Genomic DNA, 26,452 nt, shown 5'->3' with positions numbered 1-26,452 from the left:
TGAAGCCGATATCACGGCTATGGAAACAAGGGAGGCGATAACTAGGCTTCGACCGGGGAAGGCCCCAGGCCCAAATGGGCTTCCAGCGGAATTCTTTAAGAAGGAAGCAGACCTTTTAATATCACACCTTCTGGCACTATATGGAGACGCAACCAAGGCGGTGAGCTCCCGCCGGACCTAAGAATGGCCACGATTGTGCCGATATATAAACAGGGCAGGCCACCAGACGCCTGCGAGTCGTATAGACTGATCTCTCTCCTCAATGTGGAGGCCAAGCTATTGGCTACGGTTCTGGCCCTCCAGGTGATTTCCGGATTGATGCACCAGGACCAGACGGGATTCTTACCGGATAGGGCGACAAGGCAGAACCTCCGACGGACCCATAACTGGCTCAAGGAGGTGAAGCAGAGGGAGGACCCACATATGTTCCTTTCATTAGATGCCGAGAAGGCGTTTGATGCGGTCCATTTGCCCTTTCTGGAGGCGACACTGATCAAGCTTGGGGTCGGCCCCAACTTTCGAAGATGGGTGGGCCTACTATATACGGATCCCAGGGCCCGGGTACAAATAAATGGTGAATTGTCGGAGGATTTCCCTGTTCGGAGGGGGACCCGCCAGGGATGCCCCATGTCCCCTCTACTGTTCGCCCTCACGGTCGAAATAGTGGCATGTAATATTCGTCAAGCGAAGGGGGTACACGGCTTCTGCATTACACAGGAGGACCTACAGGAGGAGAAGATTTTGTTATATGCGTACGATATCCTTCTATACGTGACGCAGCTGACGATTACGATTCCGGCGTTGTTTGAACTTTTAGATAGGTAAGGCTCCTTCTCAGGCTACTAAATAAACTAGCACAAATCGATTTTATATAGCCCACGCCCGGAAGAAGATTGGCCCCCACTTCCGGAAGCCTTACAGATTACCCAGTCTGGATTTAAATATCTGGGGATTTACCTGACAACTGACCAACAAGTTTCCTATCAAAAACATATATTTAGGGTACTTAAGAACTTTGCAGAAGACGCCCTCCGATAGAAGTCCCTGCCTTTGACGATCCTAGGCCGAGCGGCAATGTTCAAAATGATCACATTGCCACGATTTCTTTATGCCCTACAGAACGAATATTTTCCCCTACCCCGACAGATGTTCCAGATAATTAATGCCGAATTGGGCGCCCTTCTCTGGCTAGGGAAACAACATAGAATAGCCCTAGCTACACTCCAACGAAATCAATATAACGGGGGGATCTCTCAGCCGGATGTGGAGGCCTATTATTGGGCTGAGCATCTCGCACCAATAAGTGAATGGCTGCATGCACCGGCGGACCACCCGACCTATAGGCTAGAGAGGGCCACCATGACGCACCGCACTAGTCTGCACTATTTGTACGGAGGAACTGGGAGGCGACGGCTACTGCTGGCCACACAGCTTACCATAGATGTATGGGACAGGGCGACGAAGATGATGGGGTGGACACACAAACTGACTAAGCAGACAGCGATTTGGACTTGTACGTGGCTGAAAGAACGGCACAAGCTTGCCGGCTTTGGTGGGTGGGACGCCATAGGGATTTCAACGCTTGGAGACCTAGTGGCAGGAGGAGAGCTTAGGACGTATGAGTCACTGAAGGCGGAATATGAGCTAACCCCAGCGCAGTTCTTCAAATATGCGTGACTGCGTCATGCCTGGAAGGCTGAGGCGGCACTAGCATCACAGCTACCGTAGTATGCCCCCCTGGAGGGTCGACTGTTACAAGAACAGGTTCCCAATAAACTGGTATCCTTGACATATAAAACGTTGAATAACAATGCACCGGACGGGTTAGGGAAATTGAGGACGACCTCGGAGCAGGACGTGGGCAATATGGACACCATAGACTGGGAGACGGCCCTGATGCATCACAGGGAGGTTGCGATCAAGACCCGACTACGTCTCATCCAATATAAAATACTGCACAGGGTCTATTACGACAGGGTTAGAATGCACCGCATGGGAAGGGCTAGTGATCCTTGCTGCTTGAGATGCGGATGCCCACAGGGAACATTTTTCCACACCTTGTGGGACTCCCCCGCCATAAATACTTATTGGACACACATCCTGGGTGAGCTAAGAAAAATCCTGGAGGTGACTTTACCAGTGGACCCTAAGTTTGTGTTGCTGGGAATCACTACGGAAATAGATCTGACTCGCCCGCACCAGATCTTTCCCCTGCTAGCCCTAGTCGTGGCAAAGAGATTTGGCACGTGAATGGGGAGCACCATTACCTCCAAAGTTGGGAGATTGGTGGAGAGGAATGGACATGTGTATGGCTGCAGAGAGAGTGACATATAAAGCCAGGAGCTGCCCCCGAAAGTTTCACAAGGTCTGGAGAAGTGGAGGAAGTACCATGGATTTGATGCGGGGCTGGGGACTGTCTGAGAAGCTCCTGGAAACATTGGCCAGGACATTGCCCTTGGTCCACGGCCTGTTGTTCAAGAAACTGGGCTTACAGATGCCCCCTTTGAAAGAGGACATAGGTTGGTTGAGGCAAGATGGCTGCCGTGGCGTGGGCTGTGTGAGCAGCTCGCTCCCTGCTCTGAGCTCCCAGGAGGGAAGAACGCTCTGCAATCAGCCGGCCTACCTTGGTTTTTCTGAAAATATCTGCAGCTTCAGCTTCAACTTCGCTCGTGTGGTGTCTGAATTTAGCTGCAAGCAAGTAGCGAGCAATGGTGTGTAAGTGACACATAGCGTTTCATCCGACCCAGCTGGAGATTCACGTACCTGTTCCCGCGGTCTGTGGATGTTAGTTGGTTTGCTCTTCTCTCGGCGGTGCGCCCCGCTTTGGCGTCTCCCCGTGCTGGCACCCGGTTTCCGAAGCTTCATGGTCCGCGGTCGTGGAGGGACACGCAAAAAGAAAATGCCACCTAAGGAGCCCAGGAGCAGAACAAAACTGTGACATGGAGCACTACATCAAAAGCTGCCGTCGGAGCCGTAGGAAACAGTACAGATACGGCGCTGACAGGCGGATAGAAAATGCCGGCAAGCACCAGTGCTGATACGGACGTATCCGACTCAGCGAAAGGGAGGGCTCTAACTGTATGCGAAGGAGGCACTACAGGTCCAGAGCAGGCTCAACCCAGAAGTACTGGTCAAGCCTTTGCCACCTCCCAACCTTGAGGTCAGACTGAGCAAAAACTTGCGTGGTCTTGAGAAGGGAATCCCCCTCTCACACATAGATACACTTTAGGGCGTGTAGACACATAGTCTCCCCTACACCCCCACTAGGTAATTTGCACTCACTTATTTTAGGTCCTGAAGAAAGCCAGTCTAGTCATAAGGCACTGGCTGAAACATGTTGACCCATTGGATGTGAGAGGTCGTAACTCGCCCCTTACATCCCCTTGCCTTATTTTTAACCGCTGACGGAGGCCCAGGTATTAAAGTCTAATTTCACCTTCGGGTACTGGGACCACCGTCCAGCCGTTTTAACATCACTTCCTTAACTATCTTCACCGCACACTCAGTAATATACCAGCTCCGCTGTAGTCAGGCGTTGAAGCACACCCGGGGCACGCTAGGTGCCACTGGGTGGGCCCGATGATGAAGCATGCCACCAACTAGGTTGGTGGGTGAGGGCTTTTTGAACACACCTGCTGGGTGTTCACACTCCGTGACAAAACATACCAGAGTCTTCCCCCTCCCCTAAAGTAACTTGAGCTAGTCTCTTTTTGATTTAATCATATCAGGGCTCTAACTGTACCAGTGTTGTTCGAGCAACAGACTGCCAGAAACCGTTAGGTGAGCGCGATGTGCGATATTGATAAAACAGGCAGAACGGGAGAGAAATCAGACGAGGTGGCACAGACTTTAAGCGACAATGCCATAAATGGTGGGTTAAGACAGCTAGGAATAAGGGACCCGACTACAGAAGACAGCTGGATTCTGGGGGATGGAGTCCCTATCGAACAGTGTGGTGTAACGTCAGATTCTAGCGCTGGCGCGATGCTGGAAAACCTAAGAGCGTCTGACCGAGCTGATGCAGTATTAACACCAACGGCATTAGAGGTCCTTGTATCACAAGTAGCTATAGAGAATTTTTATTCTTTGTCTGACCCCTCGTCAGATGAGACTATAAACCATAGTAAAGACTGGGCAGAGTACAGTGAAGAAAGTAGTTCTGTCGAAGTAGAATCTGAGGGGTCAAGGTTTAATGTAACATCACCACATTTGAATGTTTCTACTGTTAGAAGGCGAAGATAAAGGGAGTCGCAACATACGACCGGCAGGGTCAGTGAAGATTGCGCTGAAACATGTCAAGGACCTGAAGTAACGACTCTTGTATCATTGGAGTCAGCGGAACAAGTAGGATTAAAGATCGGAGAAGATTTTGGAAAGGAGACTACTCCAGTGAATACTAAAGAGATAACCCTAACCACCATCTACCAAACCATGATGAGTCATCGCGCTGAGAGTAAATCAGAAAATCAGCGTACACAGGCAACCTGTTCTAAAGTTAAAAACGCTGTGCGACGAGCTATTAAACTTTGTACTGAAACGGCCAGCAGAGTATCAGAGGCTGAGGCAAGAATTTCGGCACTTGAGGAAGAGACTCAGGCACAAAAGCCTGAACTAGAAAGTGTTAAAGCGCACAAAGAGGATATTTCCTATAAACTGTCTGGGCTGGAAAACCAGGCGCGTAGGAACAATTTGCGCTTTCTCGGAATACCAGAGAAAAAGGAAGGGATGGATGCAAAACAATTTATTATCGAACTATTGACCGAAGCATTTCCTGATCTTACATCCTGGGACTGGTCAAAAGAAGTGCAAAGAGCATATAGATTTCCGTTTAATGTAAGAAAGCCTAGGCAGGGCGAGGAAGAATACCCTAGGGCTATATTAGTCTGCTTTAACAATTTTCTCGCCAGGGAAGCAATTTATAGTCTAGCTCGTCCTGATAAAAAAGCTGAGGCCAAGAATTGCACTTTTTTCGTACGACCTGATTTTTGCCAGGCCACCGTTTCTCAGCGTTGGCATTTAAGGCAATTAATACCCGATTTTCAAAAGAAGGGGGCTCTGTATTTTTGCAGAACCCAGCTAAATTAAAAATAGCAATCAAAGGGCAGATTACATTTTTTTATTCCGAAATTAAAGCAAAGGAATATTTAGATTCTCTTTGAGGATCAGAAAAATAAGGGCTGGATCAACCAATGAAGAAGCTCAGTTAGAAGCTTAGCTATTAAAATCTAATTCTATTATTGTTTTGATTTAGTTACGTTAATATTGGTTGAGCTGATTTATGCTATGCTGATCTATGCTATGTGTATTCATAAGGTATTTATTATGCTGCTCTTTGATTGCAATAGGGTTTATCTTTTTTCCTTTTGTCGTTCTCTTCTTCCTGGGGTGCTATTGGGTGGGGGGGGGGGTACGGCATCCATACCTAACAGGAACTGACTGTTCCTGAGCCTCATATGTTGGGGAGGAGGGAGGGGGGTTGGTTGCGGGGTGGGGGTGTAGAGGGCACGGGGGGTGGTAAGGGTGTAAGGCAGTGGTAGTTGTTAAAGAAGCTAAGAAAATTGATATCATTGTTACAAATTCTTGTAGAGGAAGACCAATGATGTTAAGTTTAATAATAATTTTGTTTCATAATGGATAAAAAGATTAAAATTTGCACGTTAAATATAAATGGCCTTAATGACCCTAAAAAGATAGTGATCCTGTCTAAATTAATTCAGTTGTCACAAATTGATATCCTGTGTTTACAGGAGACGCACATCTCCTGGGACAAAAGAAACATATTGAATAGGCTGGGTCTTGACCTCTGAGTTTGTTCTAAACAGACTGGTATCAAAAGAGGGGTCGCGATCTTCATGAGAAAAGGGGTTGGGAAATGTATCAGAACATTAGCCGATAAATGGGGGAGATGGGGGCTCCTGGAAATGATTGTAGAAGGCAATAAATCTACAATGTGTTGTCTATATGGTCCGAACTTGGACGATAGCGAGGTATTTGATACTATTAACTTAGAACTTGCAACTTGGAATCAACCGCTAATTCTTTGTGGTGATTTGAATATAAATATTGAGTCCTGTTGTAATATCCGTACCCAAGGGAGGTATACTGGCCGGAAGATCAGGACTTCTAGAGCCCTAAGAGCCTTAGTGGTAGGTAATGGGCTATTTGATGTATGGAATAAACTTTTCCCTATTGACCCTGGATACACTTTTTTTCATCACCACATCGAAAATTTGTTCGGTTAGACTATTTTTTTATCTCTCCCTTTTTCTTAGAAAGGGCTAACATTGATATTATGCCTCAATCAGTTTCGGATCATAATCCTCTTATACTTGAACTAGCAGCCCTCCCGACGTTGTCCAGGAGCAACAGGCTTCCCCGACCCCCGCCCGCCCAGACATTGTCCAACAGCCTGGCCCCCTCCCGGCCCGTCCCCCGTCTGCCCCAACCCCCGCCTGCCCCGACATGGGTCCCCTTACCTCATCCGCCACTCCTCCCGCCTGTCCGCTGCTGATATACTGCTTTAAATATGTCTATTCTTCTTTGCAGAGGTGTACAGCTGACCAATCCGTTGTACATTGGCTGGGAAAGCTTACATCATAACTAATCTTTTTGGCCTAGAGGTGTGTTAATGATTGCTGTTTCACCATAAAAACACGGGATCATTCTCTTTTCTCCTGCAGCCCGGGCCCCCGCCCAGCCCGTCCCCCGCCGGTCCCCTTACCTCAGCCACCACTCCTCCCGCCTGTCCGCTGCTCACACCGCCGCTGGCCTGTCCGCTGCTCCTCACGTCAGCGCTCCTCTCCCGCGCCATGTCCGTCGCTCCTCGTCGCGCTCCTGGACGCCGCTCTTCCCCGCGCTCCTGACGTGAGCGCGCACGTCGCGGCCGGCGCTACTTCGGAGGGACTGCTTTTTTTTACTGTAAATTTTTTAAATAACATTTTTTTTTACATTTATATAGCCTATAACCATCTACACACCCTGAAGATTCCAACGGTGTATCGGGTGTGTGGATTGGCGCTGTGGTTCCCGAGTTTACCCGCCTCAAAGGCTGAAAGTTCTTCCTTTATAATAGTAGTATAGATTACTCTTACCCTCCCAGAGTTTCAACCCAAACCGCCAATGGTCGTTCCAAAGGAGCCTCCTTTTAAATGACCAATATTTATCACATATGGCTAAAATTATCCAGGATTTCTTTTTATGTAGTAGTGGGACGGCCTCAACCCAGATTGTATGGGATACATTTAAGTCGGTTGTCAGAGGGGAAACTATCAATTTTTCGAATTTTTTTCGGAGAAAAATGCATGAAGAATTTAAGAACAAATCCGATCAAGTTAGGGGGGCAGAGCTGAAATTAGCCACTTCTATTAGTAGGGGTCATGGAGTGGAGGAAGCACAGCGCCTCTTAACCATCGAACGGGCTGCTCTATATGTTTATCTAGCAGACCAGGTTGCCATCAGGTACAAACAACATAAAGCTGAATGCTATGAATTAAATGATCAGACAGGCAAAATTTTAGCCCAAAGGTTAAGACACAAAGTAGTCATGAATGACATAATAAAAATTGTTGCTTTAGCTGGTGTAACCCAAGAAAATCAAACAGGGATATTGAAGGCTTTCAGTGACTTTTATAAATCATTATATAATAAAATGGCTGAAGGTGATATCCAAGATAGGGCTCCACTGGATTACCTGAGGAATATTGATAATCTTCCTATTACTGAGGCTGATATAATATCTTTAAGCACTCCTATATCCTGGGACGAAATCGAAAATGCTATCCTGGGCTTAGCTCCTGGCAAAGCAATGGGGCCAGACATGATTCCTCTAGAATTTTACCAGGTTTTTCGAAACATGCTCAAACCCCAATTACTTGAGGTTTTTCATCAAGCCTTTCAAGGACATCCACCTATTTCCTGGTCATTGGCTACTATAGTGATATTAAAAAAAAAAAAAGGGGAAGGATAGCAAGGAAATGGGATCCTATAGACCGATCTCTTTAATCACATCAGATAGTAAAATCTTCTCTAAAATACTAGCAAATAGACTGAACGATATAATGCCAACGATAGTATCCAAGATCCAGCATGGTTTTATAAAAAAGAGGGATACTACTCACCATGTCAGACGTATTATCACCTTATTGGATTGGGCTCAGGCCACAGGATCCCCAGTCGGCGTTGTATTACTACTTTTGACAGGGTCGACTGGGGATTCTTGTGGTCCGTTTTAGTATGGAAAGGGTTTCCTAAAGAGTATATTCAAGTAGTTCAGGCGTTATATAACAATCCAAAAGCTGTAATACGCATCGCCACTCATAGAACTTGCCCAAGAATATGGGGAATTTCCTGGATACAAATTAAATATTACGAAGACCCAGTTTATACATTTGGCTGCAGGCAGGCCGGATGATATAGTATTTGCCTCCACAGCTACATATCTTGGTGTGACAATTTCAGCTAAAGTCGAAGACATTGTCGGACTACACACAGATCCTCTACTATCTTCTGTTAATAGGACTCTTGAGAGGCTAAATAATTTGCATTTATCACTATATGGCCGCACAAACGCACTAAAAATGATTATATTCCCCAAATTCTTGTATCTGTTTCGCACTATACCACTTTTGTTTTCCTGTGCCTTTTTTAATAAATTAGATAGAACTACTTCTAGGTTCATATAGGGCTATCGGAGAGTTAGATGATCTCTGAAATGGTGCACTTTGCCTAAATTAAGAGGAGGATTGGGGGTCCCGAACTTCCGATTATATTACTGGGCAATCTTTCTAAAAGCTATGGGTATTATGATTTTTCCAGATTTCTATCAGGATGAAGCATTGGCGCCCTCTATTTACGAAATGTTGTTAGGAGCAGAAGCCCGACAGTGTTTACTTGGGTTGATAGAACCCAGTTATTATAAAAAGGCAAAGTTTAAGGTTTTAATTTCAGCATTTCAAATTTGGAAACAATTTAATAAAAGGTTTTGCTTTAACATTAAGCTGAATTACTATACACCATTTCTGAAAAATCTTTTGCTTCCTGACATTTTTAGGGATTCCGTGATGCAGAGGTGGAACGATCTTAAGATTAGCTCCCTTGGAGATTTGTTTCAGAATGGGCAAATGGTATCACACTCGTACTTACAGGGCAAATATAGTCTAACAAGGAGAGATTTTTTTAAATATCTCCAAATTCGAAGCTTTATAGAGTCTAAAAATGTATTAAATACCGGTTCAATTAATAAAATAGATGGGCTGGAAAGTTGTATTAGGAAAAATAGAATCGGCACGATATACCAGTTGATGCTAAATGGAATAAAAGACGACCTTGAGACATTTACTGATAAATGGCAAAAGAACTTTGGAATAGAAAAGGTCGATATATCTAGATCCTTAGAAATGGCCAGTACGGTGTTACTCAACGGGTCTTTTAAAAGCCAGCACTTCATGGCCGTTTTTGATTTATACTATACACTGTCGAAATTAGCGCTATGGAAAGCTAAGGGGGTACTAATTGTAGCCGCTGTGGGTACGCAGCTGCCGACTCAATTCTCATGTTTGCTCAATGCCCAAAACTGAACCAATTTATACTAGAAGTTCAAGGTTTCTTAGATAGCATCTTAGAATTATCACCTGTACTATCACCAGAATTAGTGATATTGCGAATTCAGGCAGACAAATTGGTATCAAAACGATCGAAGAGGAAAGTTTCCTATTTATAGCGATGGCAGTTTACAGATATTGTATTACCTCCCGCTGGATCGATGTGGATCCCCCGGCCTTTCATCTTTGGCAGTCAAAGCTAATAAATCTCTATCGGCTTGAAAATGCGGTATATAAACTGAAGGGCCGGCGTAAGAGGATTTATGGTCAAAAACTATGGTCACCTATCTGTAATTTGATCTGATTGATTTTACTCTGATTTTAAAAACCAAATGAACTTGTTTTTCTCTTTCCCTTGCTGTATGAAGCTTCGTTGTGTTCAATGCAATGTTTTGTAATGCTTTTTTCTTTTTTTGTAATGGTGTTCTATTCTATTATGAAATATCTGTATATGTGTACTCTACAACTTTCCACTGCCAAATTAAATCAATAAAAAATGTTAAAAAAAAAAATGAAAGAGGACATATGTGGGGGACTTGGTGCTCGACGGGCCAGAAATGGACAATGTTGAATTGATGCATGCAATTCTAGTGAAATAGATGAGCGGCGGGGGGACGGGGGGATGCTTGATGAGCTGGGAAATTAACTGTGATGTGCCAATTATTTGTAACTTGATTCAATATGCCAAAAAAAACAGTTAAAAAAAATGAGGATTTGGAGGCGCGATCCCGGCGGAATAACATTAGACTCACATTTCTGCCGGACTCTACAAACGTAGGAAAAAAGAGCTCTTTCTGGAGAATTGATTAGGGAGCTGCTTGGAACTGAACACCTCTCCTTATGTTTGTTATCGAGCGGGCCCACCGCTCCCCGGCCGCAAGACCTGTGCCTGGCGCCCTTCCTTGTCCCATTATAGCTAGACTATTAAACTACAGAGACTGGGACACTATTCTATGTTTGGCTCGGGATAAAGGGACTATTGAACACAAGGGCAACACTTTGGCTTTTTTTCCCAATTTCACTGTGGCTCTGCAGTCTGCTAGACGAGAATTTAACGCAGTAAAAAAATTATTGCAATCTGAGGGGGTCCCCTAGGCAATGCTGTATTCTGCACGATTGCGCATAGGCCCAGAGGGGGACTCCAACATTTTCTCCAACCCTAAAGTAGCCCTTGAACATGCGAAGCAGCTTAAACATAGGCAGTGCAGATCTGGCACGCCACAAGAAGAGGAAGATTAAATGCTAAATATGTTTCTGTGTTAACATTACACAGACCCTCCAGGATTTCGCGGTTTGCCGCGAAATCGGCACTTTTGCAAAAATGCCGCGATTTTAGCAAAAATGCCCGCGAAATCGGCACTCTTGCAAAAATGCCCGCAAAATCGGCACAATAGGATGAAGGTTAATTCCACTTGTATGCGACCCCCCCCTCTACTACTAACATTCATGTTATTGTTAGTATCGTATGTTAAGCAGGCACATTTCCAAAGAACTCGTTTTCCTCATGCCACTGACACAGTTGTAATCCGGACTCCTAGGTTCATAAGGAACTCGTTATTAAGTAAAACCGCGCTGAATATTTTACCGAAGGAAAAGACCATAGCATTGTTTTCAGATTTCACTGTGACTTCACCGAGCTCCATCTGCCAGCTTTAGAAATACCAAGCGCCCCTCGGCGCCATCAGTGGCGCCTCACTCGATGACTACCAGTAAATGCAGGGGCGAGGGGAAGCCTTGTAATCATCAAAACATTTCATAAACTTAAAACGTGATTAGGAGTTTTTCATCAGCACACACAGTGCACTGGAAGTGTGAGAGTTACGAGCCACCCCACAAAATAATTTATAGAAACATTAGAACAGAATTACTTGGAAACAAACAAAGGCTGCAAAGTCAGAAAAATGTTTTTATGATTTTTAAAGTCTGTGAAGTACTTGAAAACATATCTGTTTTACATTTTTCCTGAGCCCCTGGGCAACACCATAGACGTTTTAAATTATACATTTAATTCCACTTCTCCCCTTCAACTCCTGTCGACTCTGCATAGAAATTATAAAAAAGACACATTGACCCGTATTATACACTTTATTATAAATTATAGCAAATTAGAAGGACCTTTTGTTAGAAGGAAACAGAGATCACCCAAATAGGTCCGCAGACAATGCATCCGCAAATGCAAACAAACAAACCAAATTGTAACTATATTGCCTATTAAACGTCCCCGCCCTTCTGGGGGCTTCCTTCACTCTCCTGGCTCCCGGATGGGCCCTTGTCTGCAGACATGCACTGCCCGGGGCCCCGAGGGGCCCTAGGAGGGCTCAGTGTCCACAGACAGCAGCAGCTTCAGAGAGTTCAAGGGCATCAGTGACCCGGCAGCACAGGCGTCAGACGCACTACAGACCAACACACACAGGCATCAAACACACAGACCACAAACACACCCAGACCACAAACACACCAGGGACCAACACACACAGACCACAAACACACACAGACCACAAACACACCAGGGACCAACAAACACAGACCACAAACACACAAAGACCACAAACACACCAGGGACCAACACACACAGACCACAAACACACACAGAACACAAACACACCAGGAACCAACACATGCAGACCACAAACACACCAGGAACCAACACACACAGACCACAAACACAAAAAACTAAGATATCTGTGTTTGTTGTAGGAAAAAACGCCAAATAAAATGCCGCTAAATTGCCGCTAAATTCCCATATTTGTGCCGCTAAATTTTCGTTTTTGTGCCGCTAAATTTGCTAATCCATGCCGCTATATCCTGGGGGGTCTGATTACACACCTAGTTACCTCACTCTTAAAGTCAGGATTGTACTCTGACCATGATGCTATATGCCTCATAAGTGTTTGAGCTCCAACTGGGTGCCTGCGCATCGCGTGAGACGACATACTTTATTATGCTGTAAGCTGTGTTAACTGAACTTTGATTGTTTGGCAAATTTGTAGATCTGCTTGGCCACCTCCTACTGTTTGGGAGGCTAGTAGCACTCTGCGCCCCCTACCTGGGTATACCCCAAATGCACATTACACTTGTTTGGTTTTGTTGGGGGGTGTGGGGGCAGGGAAGGTGTATTTGAGCTGGGATGACTTTGGCGGGTTTGGGACGCTGAAGTAGGTGGGAGGTGGGGTTTTCTTCTCTGGGAAAGGCAGACTGGCATTGCAAGTATGTTATGAACTTCATGTAAAGAAACATTATGATCCCTTAGACATGCATGGTGAGCTCTATAGTGCAGGTGTCCCCTCAACAAAGACTCTACGGTATGAGTGGTAAGGTTAATTTCCTCACCTGGAATGTGCGTGGTCTCAATACCCCCAAAAAGATCGGTTCTGGTGTATCTGGATAGGATGGAGGTACAAAGCCTTCTTGCAAGAGACCCACCTCACTAAGAAATCAGGAGAGAGTGGGTGCACGCAGGGCGAGTGCAAGGCTTGCATCCGCCTATTCTACATATTCCAGGGGTGTGCTGACTCTCGTTAAAAAAAGTGTCCCCTTTACTGTGGTTCAGACTGACACAAATGAGCATGGACAAGTAGCAATAGTAGATTGGCAACTGGGTGGCATGAGTGCGTGGTTGGTTAATGTCTATGGACCAAACACAGATGAACTGTCCTTTTTTTCAGATGTTTGGTGCAGGATTTCTGAGTTTCCTCCAGCTGCAGTGATTTGGAGAGGCGATTTCAATGTCTGTCTTGATGTTACCTTGGACAGAGTTGGTAGTCGAATAGCGAAGTCTAAACAAGCAGTGGAAGTGCTATTAGGGTTACTAGATGCTGGCCACTTACACGATGTTTGGCGTCTTCAGCATCCTGCTGGTCGGGAGGGCACGTTTGTATCATGTGTACATGGGACATGGTCCTGCATAGATGTCTGGCTTGTCTCGGAGCTTGTTTGCACTTGGGCTGTGAAAGTTGGGCATATGGCTCGCATGCTATCTGATCATTCCCCTTTAGTCCTTGAGTTGCAGATACCCACATGTGAACCGGCGCCTTTTACGTGGAGATTACAGCCAACTGAATTAAGTGACCCGGTTTTTAGGCATACGATAGGAGAAGCCATCCATAATATTTTTCAAGAAAATGAGGGGTCTGTTGGTGGTGCTGGAGTGCGGTGGGAAGCGTTCAAAGTGACTATCCGAGGTGCTTGCATGGGAGTACAATCTGCAGTGCTGCGGGATCTCCGCCGTAGAATTCATAAATTGGCGTCTGACATCTCAACACTTGAGCGTGAATACGAGATCAATCCCTTCCCTGATAAATTGGCTGCAATAAGAGATCTAATCAGGAGCTATTGCACTGTTCTCGCCGCCGCTTCACTCGCTATTATGGGGAGGGGGACCATCCAAGCCGCTCCTTAGCGCAGAAGTTGGCAGCACCTCGTAGCCAGGAGTATATTAAGGAACTATTAGATGGGGATGGGGTTGCACATTATTCGACTCCCGAACTGTATAGTTTTACAATTTTATACCAAATTTATGCCACTAGGGACTCTCCGCCACCTGGCGAGATAAATTCATGTCTGGAAGATGTTGAGTTGGCTCTCTAATTCACATCGGGAATGTCTTATGCAGCCATTTGATGCCGAGGATGTTAAACTTGCCATAATGTCATTGCCTACTTGTAAGGCCGCTGGGATGGACGGGCTTCCCAGCGAGTTCTATAAGGCCTATGTGTCTGATCTTGCCCCCAGGCTTCTTGACGTCTACGCGGCAGCCTATGAGAAAAGACGGCTTCCACCTACTCTTAAAGATGCTTTGCTCGTGACTTTGTTGAAACCGGATAAGTCCCCCAACATGTGTGAGTCCTACAGGCCTATCTTGATCATTAATATAGATGCAAAGATCTTGGCAAAAATGATTGCCACCCGGCTCCAGCCACTGGTCCCTCTCCTGGTCTTACCTGACCAGTCAGGATTTCTGTCTGCGCGCTCTACGACCCATAATTTGCGCACTGTCTTCTCCACCTTACACTACTTTGATTTGGATTTCCAAGTAGTCGCGGTGCTGCTTGACGCAGCAAAAGCTTTTGACTCCCTTCAATGGAACTATATGTTCACGGTTTTAACTAGAATGGGCCTTCCTCCGTTTCTTATGAAATGGATTAGAGTGTTTTATGAGGAACCGGTTGCCCGTGTGCGAGTTAACAGATGGGTGTCTTCGGTGTTTCCTATAGAAAGAGGTACTCGGCAGGGCTGCCCCCTGTCGCCGATGCTCTTTTCGCTCGAATTGGAGCCATTAGCCTGCAAGCTCTGTCAGAAGCATGCAGCAGCTGCATTACGTTTCCGGCAGAGACCACTTTCGGTCTCACTGTATGCAGACGATATGTTACTTTATCTACGCGATCCCGCCATGTATCTGCCTGAATTGCACCCGGAATATGTCAAATTTGAGCAGTATTCAGGCCTTGGGATCAATTGGGCGAATCAGTGGTGTTCCCGCTGACGGCCGGCACGAGGGAGGTGGACCTGGATTCCCCACTAACCTGGACGTCCGATCCGGTGAAATATTTGGGGGTATGGTTGCACAGAGATCCAGAGAACTATGGACGTGCCGTTACGCGCATCATTGAACTGGCTGAGCGATGGGCGTGCCTGCCCCTCTCCCTTACAGATAGATTGGCAGTTCTAAAAATGGCCTTTCTCCCAAAATTGCTTTATTTTATTGTCAATATACCAATTAAGTTGAATGTGGTCATGTTTGCAACGCTCCAATCGGCATTGCTTACATTTGTATAGAGCGGAAAGAAGCCTAGATGCAGCTGGGATATTCTGGTTCAGCCCTTTAACCGGGGCGGGTTTGAGGCTCCTGACTTTAGGCTATACTATCTATGCGCACAGGCGCAATTGGAGCACTACTGGCATTTCCCGCAACTGCTTCAACCTCACACAACTACTGAAGCAGATGCTGTTCTTTCGATGCCATTACAGGCAGCAACTCTCTCTGGTGGCTTGGGTGGTCCTCGGACTGAAATAAATCTGGTGCAATGTATAGAGGTCCCCCATCCGGAACGTCGGTTTAAGACATTGCAAGCTGTACAAGGGGGTGCTGATCGTGGATTCATGTTGGGATTTACCTATGTCCGAGTTCAGCAAGCTATCAGGACTATCTACCCAAATTACCCGAAGGAGCCCACGGCTCTGCGGGCATTGCAGGCGATGCCGGCCGGAGAGGAGCGTAAGGGCTTAATTACCAAACTTTATAACGCCTCCTTGCGAGAACGAGACCTTGATGATCCTACCTCTTATCTCCAATGGCGGGCGGCGCTGGGGCCCACCCTTACACCAGACCTTAGGAAGGTGTGCTGCGAACTTATTAGTCGCCTCACTGCGAATTGTAACCTACAAATAATTAATTTTAAATATTTACAGAAATTATATTGTACCCCTCTGCAACTCTGTAGATATGGCCTGCGCAAGTCTGCAAGCTGTGTGGGCAAGCGGATACTGATTTCCTGCATGTGGCATGGATGTGTGCAGGTGTATTCGCCTTCTGGTCCAAGGTGATAAAGGTGCTCACAGATATTGTACTGGAACCAGTGAATTACACTCCCGAGATTTGCCTCCTTGGGTATGTGAAACGTCTGAAGCCTTGCAATAGACGCATAGTCGCCTCTTACTCTGAATGTAACTGCTGATATATTACAAGAACTCCACCATTGACCTCGGTTTTTTTTGCTGCCATGTACGTGTCTGTACAATGTACAGGATTTCTCAAACTGTACAATACCTTGTAATTTGCTTTGCCTGGGGATGGGGAGGGGTGGGGGCATGTTCTGGGAGGGGGTGGGCGGAGTTTAGATTCCTGTGGGTTTGCTCTTTGCTGACTTTTTCTTTTTATGATGTAAAATAATGCTTACATTGCTGTTCGCTTTAATGATATTGAATGACCCACCATCTGGAACTATGTGTATCCTTGTAAGCAGCTCAATAAAAAGATTTTTTTTAAAACGAAATAACCAATTTACTTGTGTCCTTCCACTTATCACGTTTAGGGTTAGGGAACTATTTGTTTTGTTTGTCATAAGCACTTCACAAGAGTGCATGTGTTTCTAGCCGCCTCTACTGGGTTTCTCTTACCCCCTCCTTCGATGCTCACCCATGTTCTTCTCCCCTCCTCCATACATGGTGCCCTCAGTGTTGCTTCTGCCCTCCCATCCCCTTGTGTTGCCTCCGCACCACTGTGGCGCAAGCATGCATGCACATTCATCATTCTAAAATGGACCAACAGAATGGCGTGACTGCCAGCAGTCGCATCATTGTGCCTACGGTCTCAGTGGCGAGACTTATTGGCTTTGCTATGATTGTCTATTTTTGCACTGCTTTGTCTCCAGTCTGAAGGTGTCCTGATTGCAGGAGTACTCAGAGCCACCAGAGATAGTGAGGTTGTAATCCAGATAGGCTGGGATAAAACAGAGTATGCAATATTAAAGACTAAGATGATATATACATCAGCGTTCAGTGGTTACAAGTCAGAAGTTATACATCGGGTCTACTTGAAACTGAGACAAAACAAACTTGAGGAAACTAGTTCTCACGACCCATAATTTGTCTCATGGTTTCCACAAATATTTCACTTTTAGTGGCATTCACCAGGTTGACGTAACCAAACTAGTGAATGTCTTGCTTTGTGAAAGTTAAAAAAAACTACGATGTTTTACCTCCGTTTCCCTTCTTTTTTTAATTCAAATAGTCTTTTTTTGTTTGTTCTGGTTGTTAAAATCAATAAAATGATATATTACAAATCTACCACTCGGCAATCCTCTGGTATTGCATACCAGCATCCCATCTACACATATGATCCACAATGCAAGATATGACATCCACCGAGACTCCCACAACCTGCATCTTTCAACAGCGTCTGCTGGCGAATGCTTTAAACACAACACACACATGGACTCCTAACCAGCGTAACCAACCTGGTTAACGTCACCAGCTACATAACCTCTACCATTTTCAGAGAAGTGACTGATGCTCAGAAATGACAAGCGTACTTCTTGTAATCAATCATCGGGAAAAAAAGGCAAGGAAAGGTGCACACGGAGTCGGTAAAAGAGAGGAGCTCAATAGCCACATATTGAAGTTATTTAAATAACGTTATACTTTTTTCACGGGCCCCTTCTAGTAACTAACTGCTATTCGAAGAACTGTCTCTTCCAGGAATTCAAGATGTCCGCTTCTGCAAGCAATCCTCTATGTATTATGTCTGTTTTTACAAGGACACACAGCCTGTTCCCTGCTGTCAGGCTTGTCAAGCTCTCTAAACTAGATTACCCTGTTGCGAGGGTATTGCTTACTTTATCCGGGGAGGTATTCCGTTGTGGTTCACATTTAAGAAATGTCTTTTTCAGTTTAAATACGACTTGGAACAAGCATTGGCAAAGCCAGTAGGTCTCGCCTACAAGAGATCTATTGGTCTTGTCAGTGTTTTGTTTTTTGGTTACATTCCACAACAGCGCGACTGCTGTGCAGCATGACTTAAAGTAAGGGGAAAAAATGTTTTGACCATGCTATACAACATGACTGAGAAACATTGACAAAGCAGCAGCTTTTTCATACGCGAGACCTATTCGCTTTGCTTGCTATTAAGGCATAACACCAGGGAAGGACTCGAGGGTCCTTTATGTAACGCATGTAATCCTAAGTCCTTATGTTCTCAACTGGTTCTTATGTAAAGCGCTCTGACACCTTCGGGTAAAGTTCGCGCTATATAAAATCGCATAAATAAATAAAGGGTCTCCCAATCTTTCACTAAGCAGGTCAGCAGTAGACCATTCTACCTAGTCCTAAACTTGTCATTGTTTTAATTCCATTTAATATTATCTGTATGTGTTTTTAATAGGTTGCACAGTCAGGAGAAAACATTTCTACAAAAGTGTATTCTGTTTGAAATTGAAGGTTTTGTGTATGATGGTTGCAAAAGGTTCATATCACTGCCGTTCGACTAGAATGCTACTGACATCCATATTGTTTGTTTGCATGAATACAGCAGTGTTTTAACATTTTTTAAATTGTAACTTGTTTATATTTTAGACCTTTGGAGAGCATTAGACTGATATACCTTTATTATTTCTAGGGAGTAACCATTGTGAAGCCTATAGTTTATGGAAATGTTGCCCGATATTTTGGAAAGAAAAGGGAAGAAGATGGTCACACTCATCAGTGGACAGTGTACGTTAAACCCTATAGGAATGAGGTGAGATTTGTTTAGGTGGTAATATTTTTTATTTGCATTTAGTTTATCACACTTGAAATGTATGGTTTTTCTTTGTCACAGAAATTTGTTGATTTCATAAATTCACATTAATTTACTTAATTTATTGAAGTAGAGGTGTGGGCAGCACTTAACAAGGACACTGAAAAACCGTACATCCTCTCTGACTACTCACAAAAACATGCAATGTCTTGAAAGTTCCTTGATAATCAAAATGCCTCTTCTCGAGCCCTTCGCTCCTAAGCCTCTAAAGCAGTTCTATTTAACCTTTTGACATCTGTGGACTCCCACTGAATCTTTACTGAAATCTGGGAGGCCCACTGAGTTACTAATAGAAGCCGCGGACTCCCGGCCGAAGCAATTTCTATGATTTGAACCTCAAAACAATACACACAAAATATTGAAACCGGTATAGACCAAATGCTAAAATATTGAATTATTTTGTTTAATTCACAATCAAATATAGAAATGCATTTCAAGTTCTCAATGTTGCTTCTTTTATTTGTATATTCTTTATGCATTGTAATGTATTCATTTTAATATTTAATTTTATGAAACCGTTGCAGACCCCTACCTGAGTAGGCCTCGCAAGCCCCCAAGAGTCCTGGCTTAAAGTCCGTCTGGAAGTAGAAGAGCTCTAGCTGACCATATAAACATCTAGATGTGCGCGAATCGTGCAATATGTAACAGGATCATGTAGCTCCTGCAGTGTCCATTCAAGCACATTTGCAGGATGACCGGTTTACTCTAGACCATTTGTAGTCATGAAGTCTTAGTGTGTGCGTGTAACTCCATTCGTCCAGCCCCCAGATGTAACATTGTCTGTCCTCAAGGCTTGCATGTGTAATGTCTGTATTCAGACGATAAAACATTCTTAAATGTGCTGCCCTTATGCAAAGTTCAATTTTTATATGTCCACGTTGAATGAAAGTAGTTCTATGTTAAATTACAATATCACTAATAGTAATTAGTTGCGATGCATTTAAGGTAGCTGACATTGGAAAAATAAGCATGTTCTGTTCACAGAACTCTTGGTAGGTACACGCTTGGTTGGACAGCACGATTACTCTGATGTGGCATCGTTGTCCTGGCATGCCTTCTCCTTCCTGCTCTCTCATGGCTCTTGAATGTCCGCTATCAAGGAATGCTATAATCCCAACCAGTACACTGAGCTGCTGTGTGTTTGGCAGTGCTACTATTCCTCCAGTGTGTGTTGCATTGGCGCCCAAGGATTCTATATGTTTTCACATAGTCTGCTTCGTATTCAAGAAGGGGCACTGTAGAAAGCTTAGCTGTGAATGAGGGCCTCCGGCCCAAGAGTTTGATGAGGAAGATGGAGAAGTATCAAGGACAGTGTGGTCTTATGGAGGATCTCCTGCATACTTCCTTTATATGGGGCAAACATGGTCAGCAAGATCTTGCACAAAAAAAGTTGACCAGGCTAAGGAGCAGTTAGAATAGCTTCAATCTAAACTACTGTGTGGTTCCTGTAGCTTTCATCCGTCGGCGAGATGATGGATCACCTTTGTAAATGTCAGTGGAAGATACATTAGGTGAAAACAAACCCTCAAATCTATACATAGCAGCTGATAGACTATACTCCGTGTTCTAGCAGAACCATTCATAACTAAGTTTTCTGTTTTTACTGATTTTTACAGATAAATACAGTCTGAAATGAATGTGTTTCCTGTCTGTGTTTATTTTTAAAAGCGGAAAAAGGCAGAAAATTATGCTTTTTGTGGTGGACTCTCCATGCTGTCTTTCGTGCTTTCCAGGACAAAAGCTGAGCAGATAGACAGCATGGGGAGTTAAAAAACAGCTTCAGGTTTCCCTAAATACAGGGATATGTTAGCTTATATGTGTATTATAATCCTGATGGTTACCTGTGGGTGTAATGTTGCACTATTTTTGGCTGCCTAATTTGCTAAAACGTGACAGGCAGCAAAGTTTGAGTCTGTGTTTATGAATTAAATAAATGTTGAGGTATACCATTTTACGACTGTATTTTTCCCTAAAACACAAAATAAATATAAATAAATACCAATAAGATGGCCTAAAAATAAATATGGATAGATACTGACGGAAATGTTAAACGAATTAATGCTATTAAGTGGGAGCCCTATTTATAACGTTTTCTTAACTTTGTCTGCTGATCGATAGAGGGTTCAGTGGGTATCTGTGGGTGAGCCATAACACTGTTGCTTAATGCTACTTCATCCAGAGACAGTTTATTCCTATACATATCACAAAAGAGCATAGGTACGCACTTCTAATAGTCAACACCAAACTATCTACTGAATTATTGAGGTGTGAAGATACGAACCTAGTGGAATATTTTATAGACATTACGTTGCATCAAGAAACCCTTTTGTTGGGAGGGGGTGCGTGGCCAACCAAGCAGCAAGATTGCCATTTAACTCCAAAGTTGCAGCTCATCTGGTGATCCCTGTGAATGAGGGAGCCCTATTGACGCCTGGCTCCTCCCCCTCCTATAACATCAGGGTCCTCTGAAGGGAAATAGAACTGGGCAATGAGGCCCTGGGTAATGCTCTATAAAGGGATCAGGTCAAAGAGGCACTACACTGGGTGAGGTGTCCTTGGTGTCCCACCTGGCGATCAAGTTCTTGGGGTACCCTGTGATCTGTGCAGGAGAGCAACTGCCTTCCAAGGCTGCTGTGGAACTGGTTCCCTTGCATCACCAGATGAGACGACATGCCCTTAAGAGGGACACATTCGGGATCCTTGCCATCTTGTAACTGGAGGTGACCCCAACTTCTGGGGCCTGACTGCTGCAGTTTCTTGGTAATACTGGAATTCTGCTGCTGCATTATTGATCATGGATGCATGAATGCTTTCTGCTCCCTTCCCTGGAAGACCTCTTCATTGTTTAAAGCGGACTCTTGGATGCAAACTGACTGCTGCCATCATGGATGTGGAAAGGAGAGCAAGGCAGTGTCAGCCAGGCAGCCTGGACCAAGTATACTTTTTCGAAGTCCTAACAAAGTGGGACCAAAGATGACTCTAAATAGGATCAGACCAGCAAAGCAAACCTCACTGACCCACCAAGTGTCCCTCTGAGAAGTACTTATGCTCCAGGGCAGTTCGAATTCCATTTCTTGCTATAAAATTGCCCCCATGAATATTAATCTTCACCTCCTGCACACTGACTACAATCTCCAACAGGATTGGAATAACTTGAGAAGAGACTGGCTGAGGTAAAACACTTTAGGATAAAAAACCCTCTTGTGAACCCATCACTACCTCTTCAAAGGGACAAGAGTAGAGGAACAAATCGAATATGCAGCAACTACTTTTGTTTGTGGGTATGTCGGAGCCTGCTGAGGACCCCGGCTTAGGGTTGTTCCTTGAAAACTGATTCCGAACTATCCTCAAATAAAGTGGACTGTCAGTTTACTTCTCTGAGTAAAATCTAAATTAGGGAACTTAGGGAACCAGGATGCTCCCTTACAAGCAGCCCAAAAGAAGGGTCGACTCCCCTTACGAAAATGCCTCTGTACCTCTTTTCCTTTAATTTCATGCAAGAGATCTAAGAACAATGCAGAAGTTTTGATGCACTCAAAAAGAAACCAAGGTAGCTTTGACTGAACTAAAGAGGCTTTTTCTTGCAAAGCTCCGATTCTCCGTGCAGAAGAGAGGTCTTTCTAATAGCCGTTTCTGCAAGGAGTTGGTCTGTTTAATATGTTTTGTGCTGATTTTAGTTTTACACCTGGTAAATCTTCTTTTTTTGCATAGAAAAAATGCACCTTCCAGCTTTCTTCTTGTTGACTCATAAAAGGTATTTAAAATTTCACACGCTGCCCTGCAGAAGGATAATCAGTTTCTGCAGTATGTGTGTTATACTATATGGAAAAGAAGCAACGTTTTAAACCGTCAAATGATATTTCATTAAACTTGTAAAGCAAATTGGTAAAGTGTGCAAAACAAATATTTATTTTGAAATGCAAACTTAATAAAACAGCACTTGCGCTTAACTATGAAAAGACATTTATTTAACAGAAAAGAATTAAGCCAAACCTTAATAGACTAATATATGGTTTCTCTAGATGCAACCCAAATCAGATGAATAAATATTCACGTAGAAAATTACTTAACACATGATCATTAGCTACACAATTTCGGCAATTTATAAAATTTAAATAAAGTTCAATCATGCACATTTTACACAAAGGATGTCATGTTACCAGATGATCACGGGCAACTTAAACTAGAAGAAAATATTCCTGAATCCGCGTTTAATGGCTAGTCTTTATTATCCATCCATAAAAGGGCAGGTGTGGATAGTGGTTCCAGTTGCACTTTGCATTTGAGTAACAAACTACATTGATATGCCTAGAGCCAAATGTGTATTATTAATAAACCTGCCTTCGAGACATGCTGCATCTGTAAAGTGTTTTTTTTTATTCATTGCTACTACTGCAGCAGTTTAGGAATCTTGCATAATACTGTTATAGAATGTATGCATAGTTCTAAGTGTATTTTACTTTGTGATCTATACACAAAAGAAGAAAGGAATCGATTGTTCAGTAGTAGGCACAAACCTAGTGTGTGCCATCCTTCCGATGAGCTAAGGAAATTAAAATTATCTACATTAGATACCTTGTAGTTCATGTAATTTTGTGATGTTATTCTTGTGTTGAAATTTTTTATTAATAACATTTTGATAAAGCGTAAATATAGATACATATGCAGAGGAAAAAATGAGACACAGCATAAATGAGGGAATGATTCATAAAATATAACAAAGGAGGCATAAAACAACAAATCCTCGAATTCATAGGGTAAAACTAAGGATAAAAGGAAAGAAAAAAGAGAGGAGAAAAGAAAGAAAGAGGGGAAAAGAAAAAGAAAGGGAAAAGAAAAAAGAGAAAAGGAGCCCCAGAGTAATAAAACTAACTGTGAAATGAAATGGAAGCAAGAAGAGTGAGAAGAAGCGTAGGAGAGAAAAATAAAAGGGAATGAACATGGTGCGAAAAAGGTGGAATTAAGAAGGAAGAGCAGCCGTAGAAGAAGAAGGAGTAGAAACAGAGTCATTACCCACTGTGGTTTCCAGGAATGGGGACCAAACTTGAAGAAAAATGGAAGCTTGATCCTGCAAATTATAAATTATACGTTTGTAAGAAGCTGTTTGTACCATTGCCACCAGCCATTCCTCCTGAGAAGGAGGTAATGAAGACTTCCAATGACGCAATATACAAATTTTTGCCGTGGCTAGGGCAGTATGGAGGAGACGAGTCTGTGGTTTAGTAAACTTTGGAAGGCCACGAAAGTCATGTAAAATTATATTTGCAGAGGTAAAGGGCAAAGGCAATGACGTAGAGTAAGCCAAAGTCTTTCGCACAAAAAGCCAAAATGATCTAGTACGAGGGCATTCACAGATAATGTGCGTTATATCACAACTGGTAGCAGGACATCTCCAGCACAAAGAGTGGGAAAGTAACTTAGCACAATGTAATTTGACCGGGGACCAGTGCCATTCATGGAGAATTTTAAAAATACAGAATTTAAGGCGAGCTTCTCAAACACCCTTATGTAATCCTTCTAAAATAAGATCCCACTGGGCATTTGAGTATGTCACAGAAAGGCGTGATTGCCATTTCAATTGAAGAGCTTTTGAAAGGTGTTGCGAAAATAGAGGATGCAAGAAAGTCTTATAAAGGCCAGAAGTGACACCCTTAAAAGTTCCCCATAAATTCAAATAAGATAAAATAGGAGAAGTGGACAGCAGCTCAGGTGGGGTACCCAGACGTTTTGTGAGAGCTTGTTGAAGATGGGAATATTTACAGGATTGTGAGGGCGGGAGATGGAATTCCTCACTGAGTTGGAGAAAGGATTTAAAATTGTCACCATGAAACAGTTGTTCCAGGGAATGAATACCAGCCTCCTGCCACAAAGGCCAGGACACAGTGCGACCACGCACTCGAATAGCCGAGTTAGACCATATAGGAGCATTAAAGTGAAGCCGCGAGTTAGATTTAAAGATACGATGACTTCTTTGCCAAGACTTATACATAGCGGATAATATAGGATTTTTGGGGTCAAGAGAACTGGAACCCTTGCCATATAAAAGGGATAAACCAGGGCCAGAGCTAATAAGTGACGTTCAAGTGGAACCCATTGGGGGATGTCTTTAGACTTCGGTAAAAAGGAAGAAAGATGGGAAAGATGGAGGGCAAAGGAGTAATGCTCGATAGAGGGAAGACCCAAACCTCCTTGCAATTGGTGGGACTTTAATTTGGCTAGGGTGAGACGCGGTTTAGCTGTACCCCATATAAAAAGTTTAATTTTCGAATCAATGGACCGAAGAGTAGCCAAAGGAATGGTCAATGGGAGCATACCCAGAACATAGAGAAAACGTGGTAGGGTGACCATCTTGATCGCCTGAACCCGCCCCCAAAGGGATGAACCTAGGGCCTTCCATTTATCGAAGTCTCTTTGCATTTGCGCAATTAAAGGAGTTAAATTGTCCGTGACAACGTTATCCAATCCCATATTGAGGAGTATACCTAAGTATTTAAGCCGAGAGGGTTGCCAAGGAAATGGAAAACCAGAGATGGCGTCCTTCGTAGTTCCAATGGACATAGGTAATGCTTCGCTCTTATCCCAGTTTATCTTATATCCAGAGAAAGAAGAAAAATCATCAATGAAACGGAGAAGAGCAGGGAGAGAGTGGGGAAGATCAGTATGTGTAAGAAAAATGTCATCCGCATATAAATACATTTTGGAGTGACCAATTGCAAGAGGAATGCCCACCACAGCAGCCGATTGGCGAATTGCGTTGTGTTGTAGAAACACAGGTTAACCCAATAAGTCGCTGGGACCTGGGTGAATTAATGATGCAACCAAAGTGGTCCCAGATACTAAAGCAAATAAACTACAGTAAAATAATATCTCAACTGGATTCAAAGGGAGTATCACAACATTGTTTTTAATCACAACGTGTACAGAATATTCAATAAAACACCGTTCATAAAATACATCAATAATCAGTCTAAAATAGTGCCCCTAAACAGAAGGGAAAAGGGGGGGTAGTGATGTGGAAGGTTTGGGAACTCTACAAGTGCCAAAGCGGTGGTCAGTTTGACCTCACTAGAAAATTACTAATAATTGATTTAACAAAGGCTAATAATCACAGTTCATAAATTAATGTAACAAATTCATGCCTAACAAAACAGATCCACAAATGATAAATGGGGAAAAAGGCTGAGGGTGGAGAGAAGTGTCGACGTTTCGACCCAGATTATTGCAGGCATCGGATAGGACCTTGCTAGAGGGTCTTCATCAGGACCGGGATACAGGAGGGGCAATATATATCGATGAGTGTAGTATAAGGCAGTAATCTCGAAGGATAAGGGAATGGATGGGTCATAAAAAGTTCACCGTTCAGTGTATCTCAATGAAGGAGCGTGGTTATAGGGTAGATAAGGAATCCGCCGCGTGGGTCAGGGTCCTGGAGTGGGTAGCTGTACCACTGGCCCTGGGGGTTATGAAGTCAATATCTGTATTTACACAGCGGACGCATAGAATCCTTCAATTCAGTTTCTGAACAAAGGGAGTTCCGGGACTCTCGCGGGAATATGAAGAA

The 26,452-nt window shown here is 43.9% G+C and overlaps 1 protein-coding gene across 1 annotated transcript in view; it reads left to right on the top strand.

The window, feature by feature from the left end:
- YEATS4 (YEATS domain containing 4) overlaps positions 1-26,452 on the top strand; it is a 164,679-nt gene that overhangs the window by 43,216 nt on the left and 95,011 nt on the right. Inside the window, exon 2 of the mRNA XM_078678831.1 lies at positions 18,712-18,831. Coding sequence (XP_078534957.1) covers positions 18,712-18,831 — 120 coding nt within the window. The remainder of the gene's footprint in view (positions 1-18,711; positions 18,832-26,452) is intronic.

The sequence above is a fragment of the Lissotriton helveticus genome, chromosome 1_1 (genome assembly GCF_964261635.1).
Source record: "Lissotriton helveticus chromosome 1_1, aLisHel1.1, whole genome shotgun sequence".
NCBI lineage: Eukaryota > Metazoa > Chordata > Amphibia > Caudata > Salamandridae > Lissotriton > Lissotriton helveticus.
The sequence above is the reverse complement of the archived record's forward strand: the minus strand, read 5'-3'. Positions and strand labels throughout refer to the sequence as shown.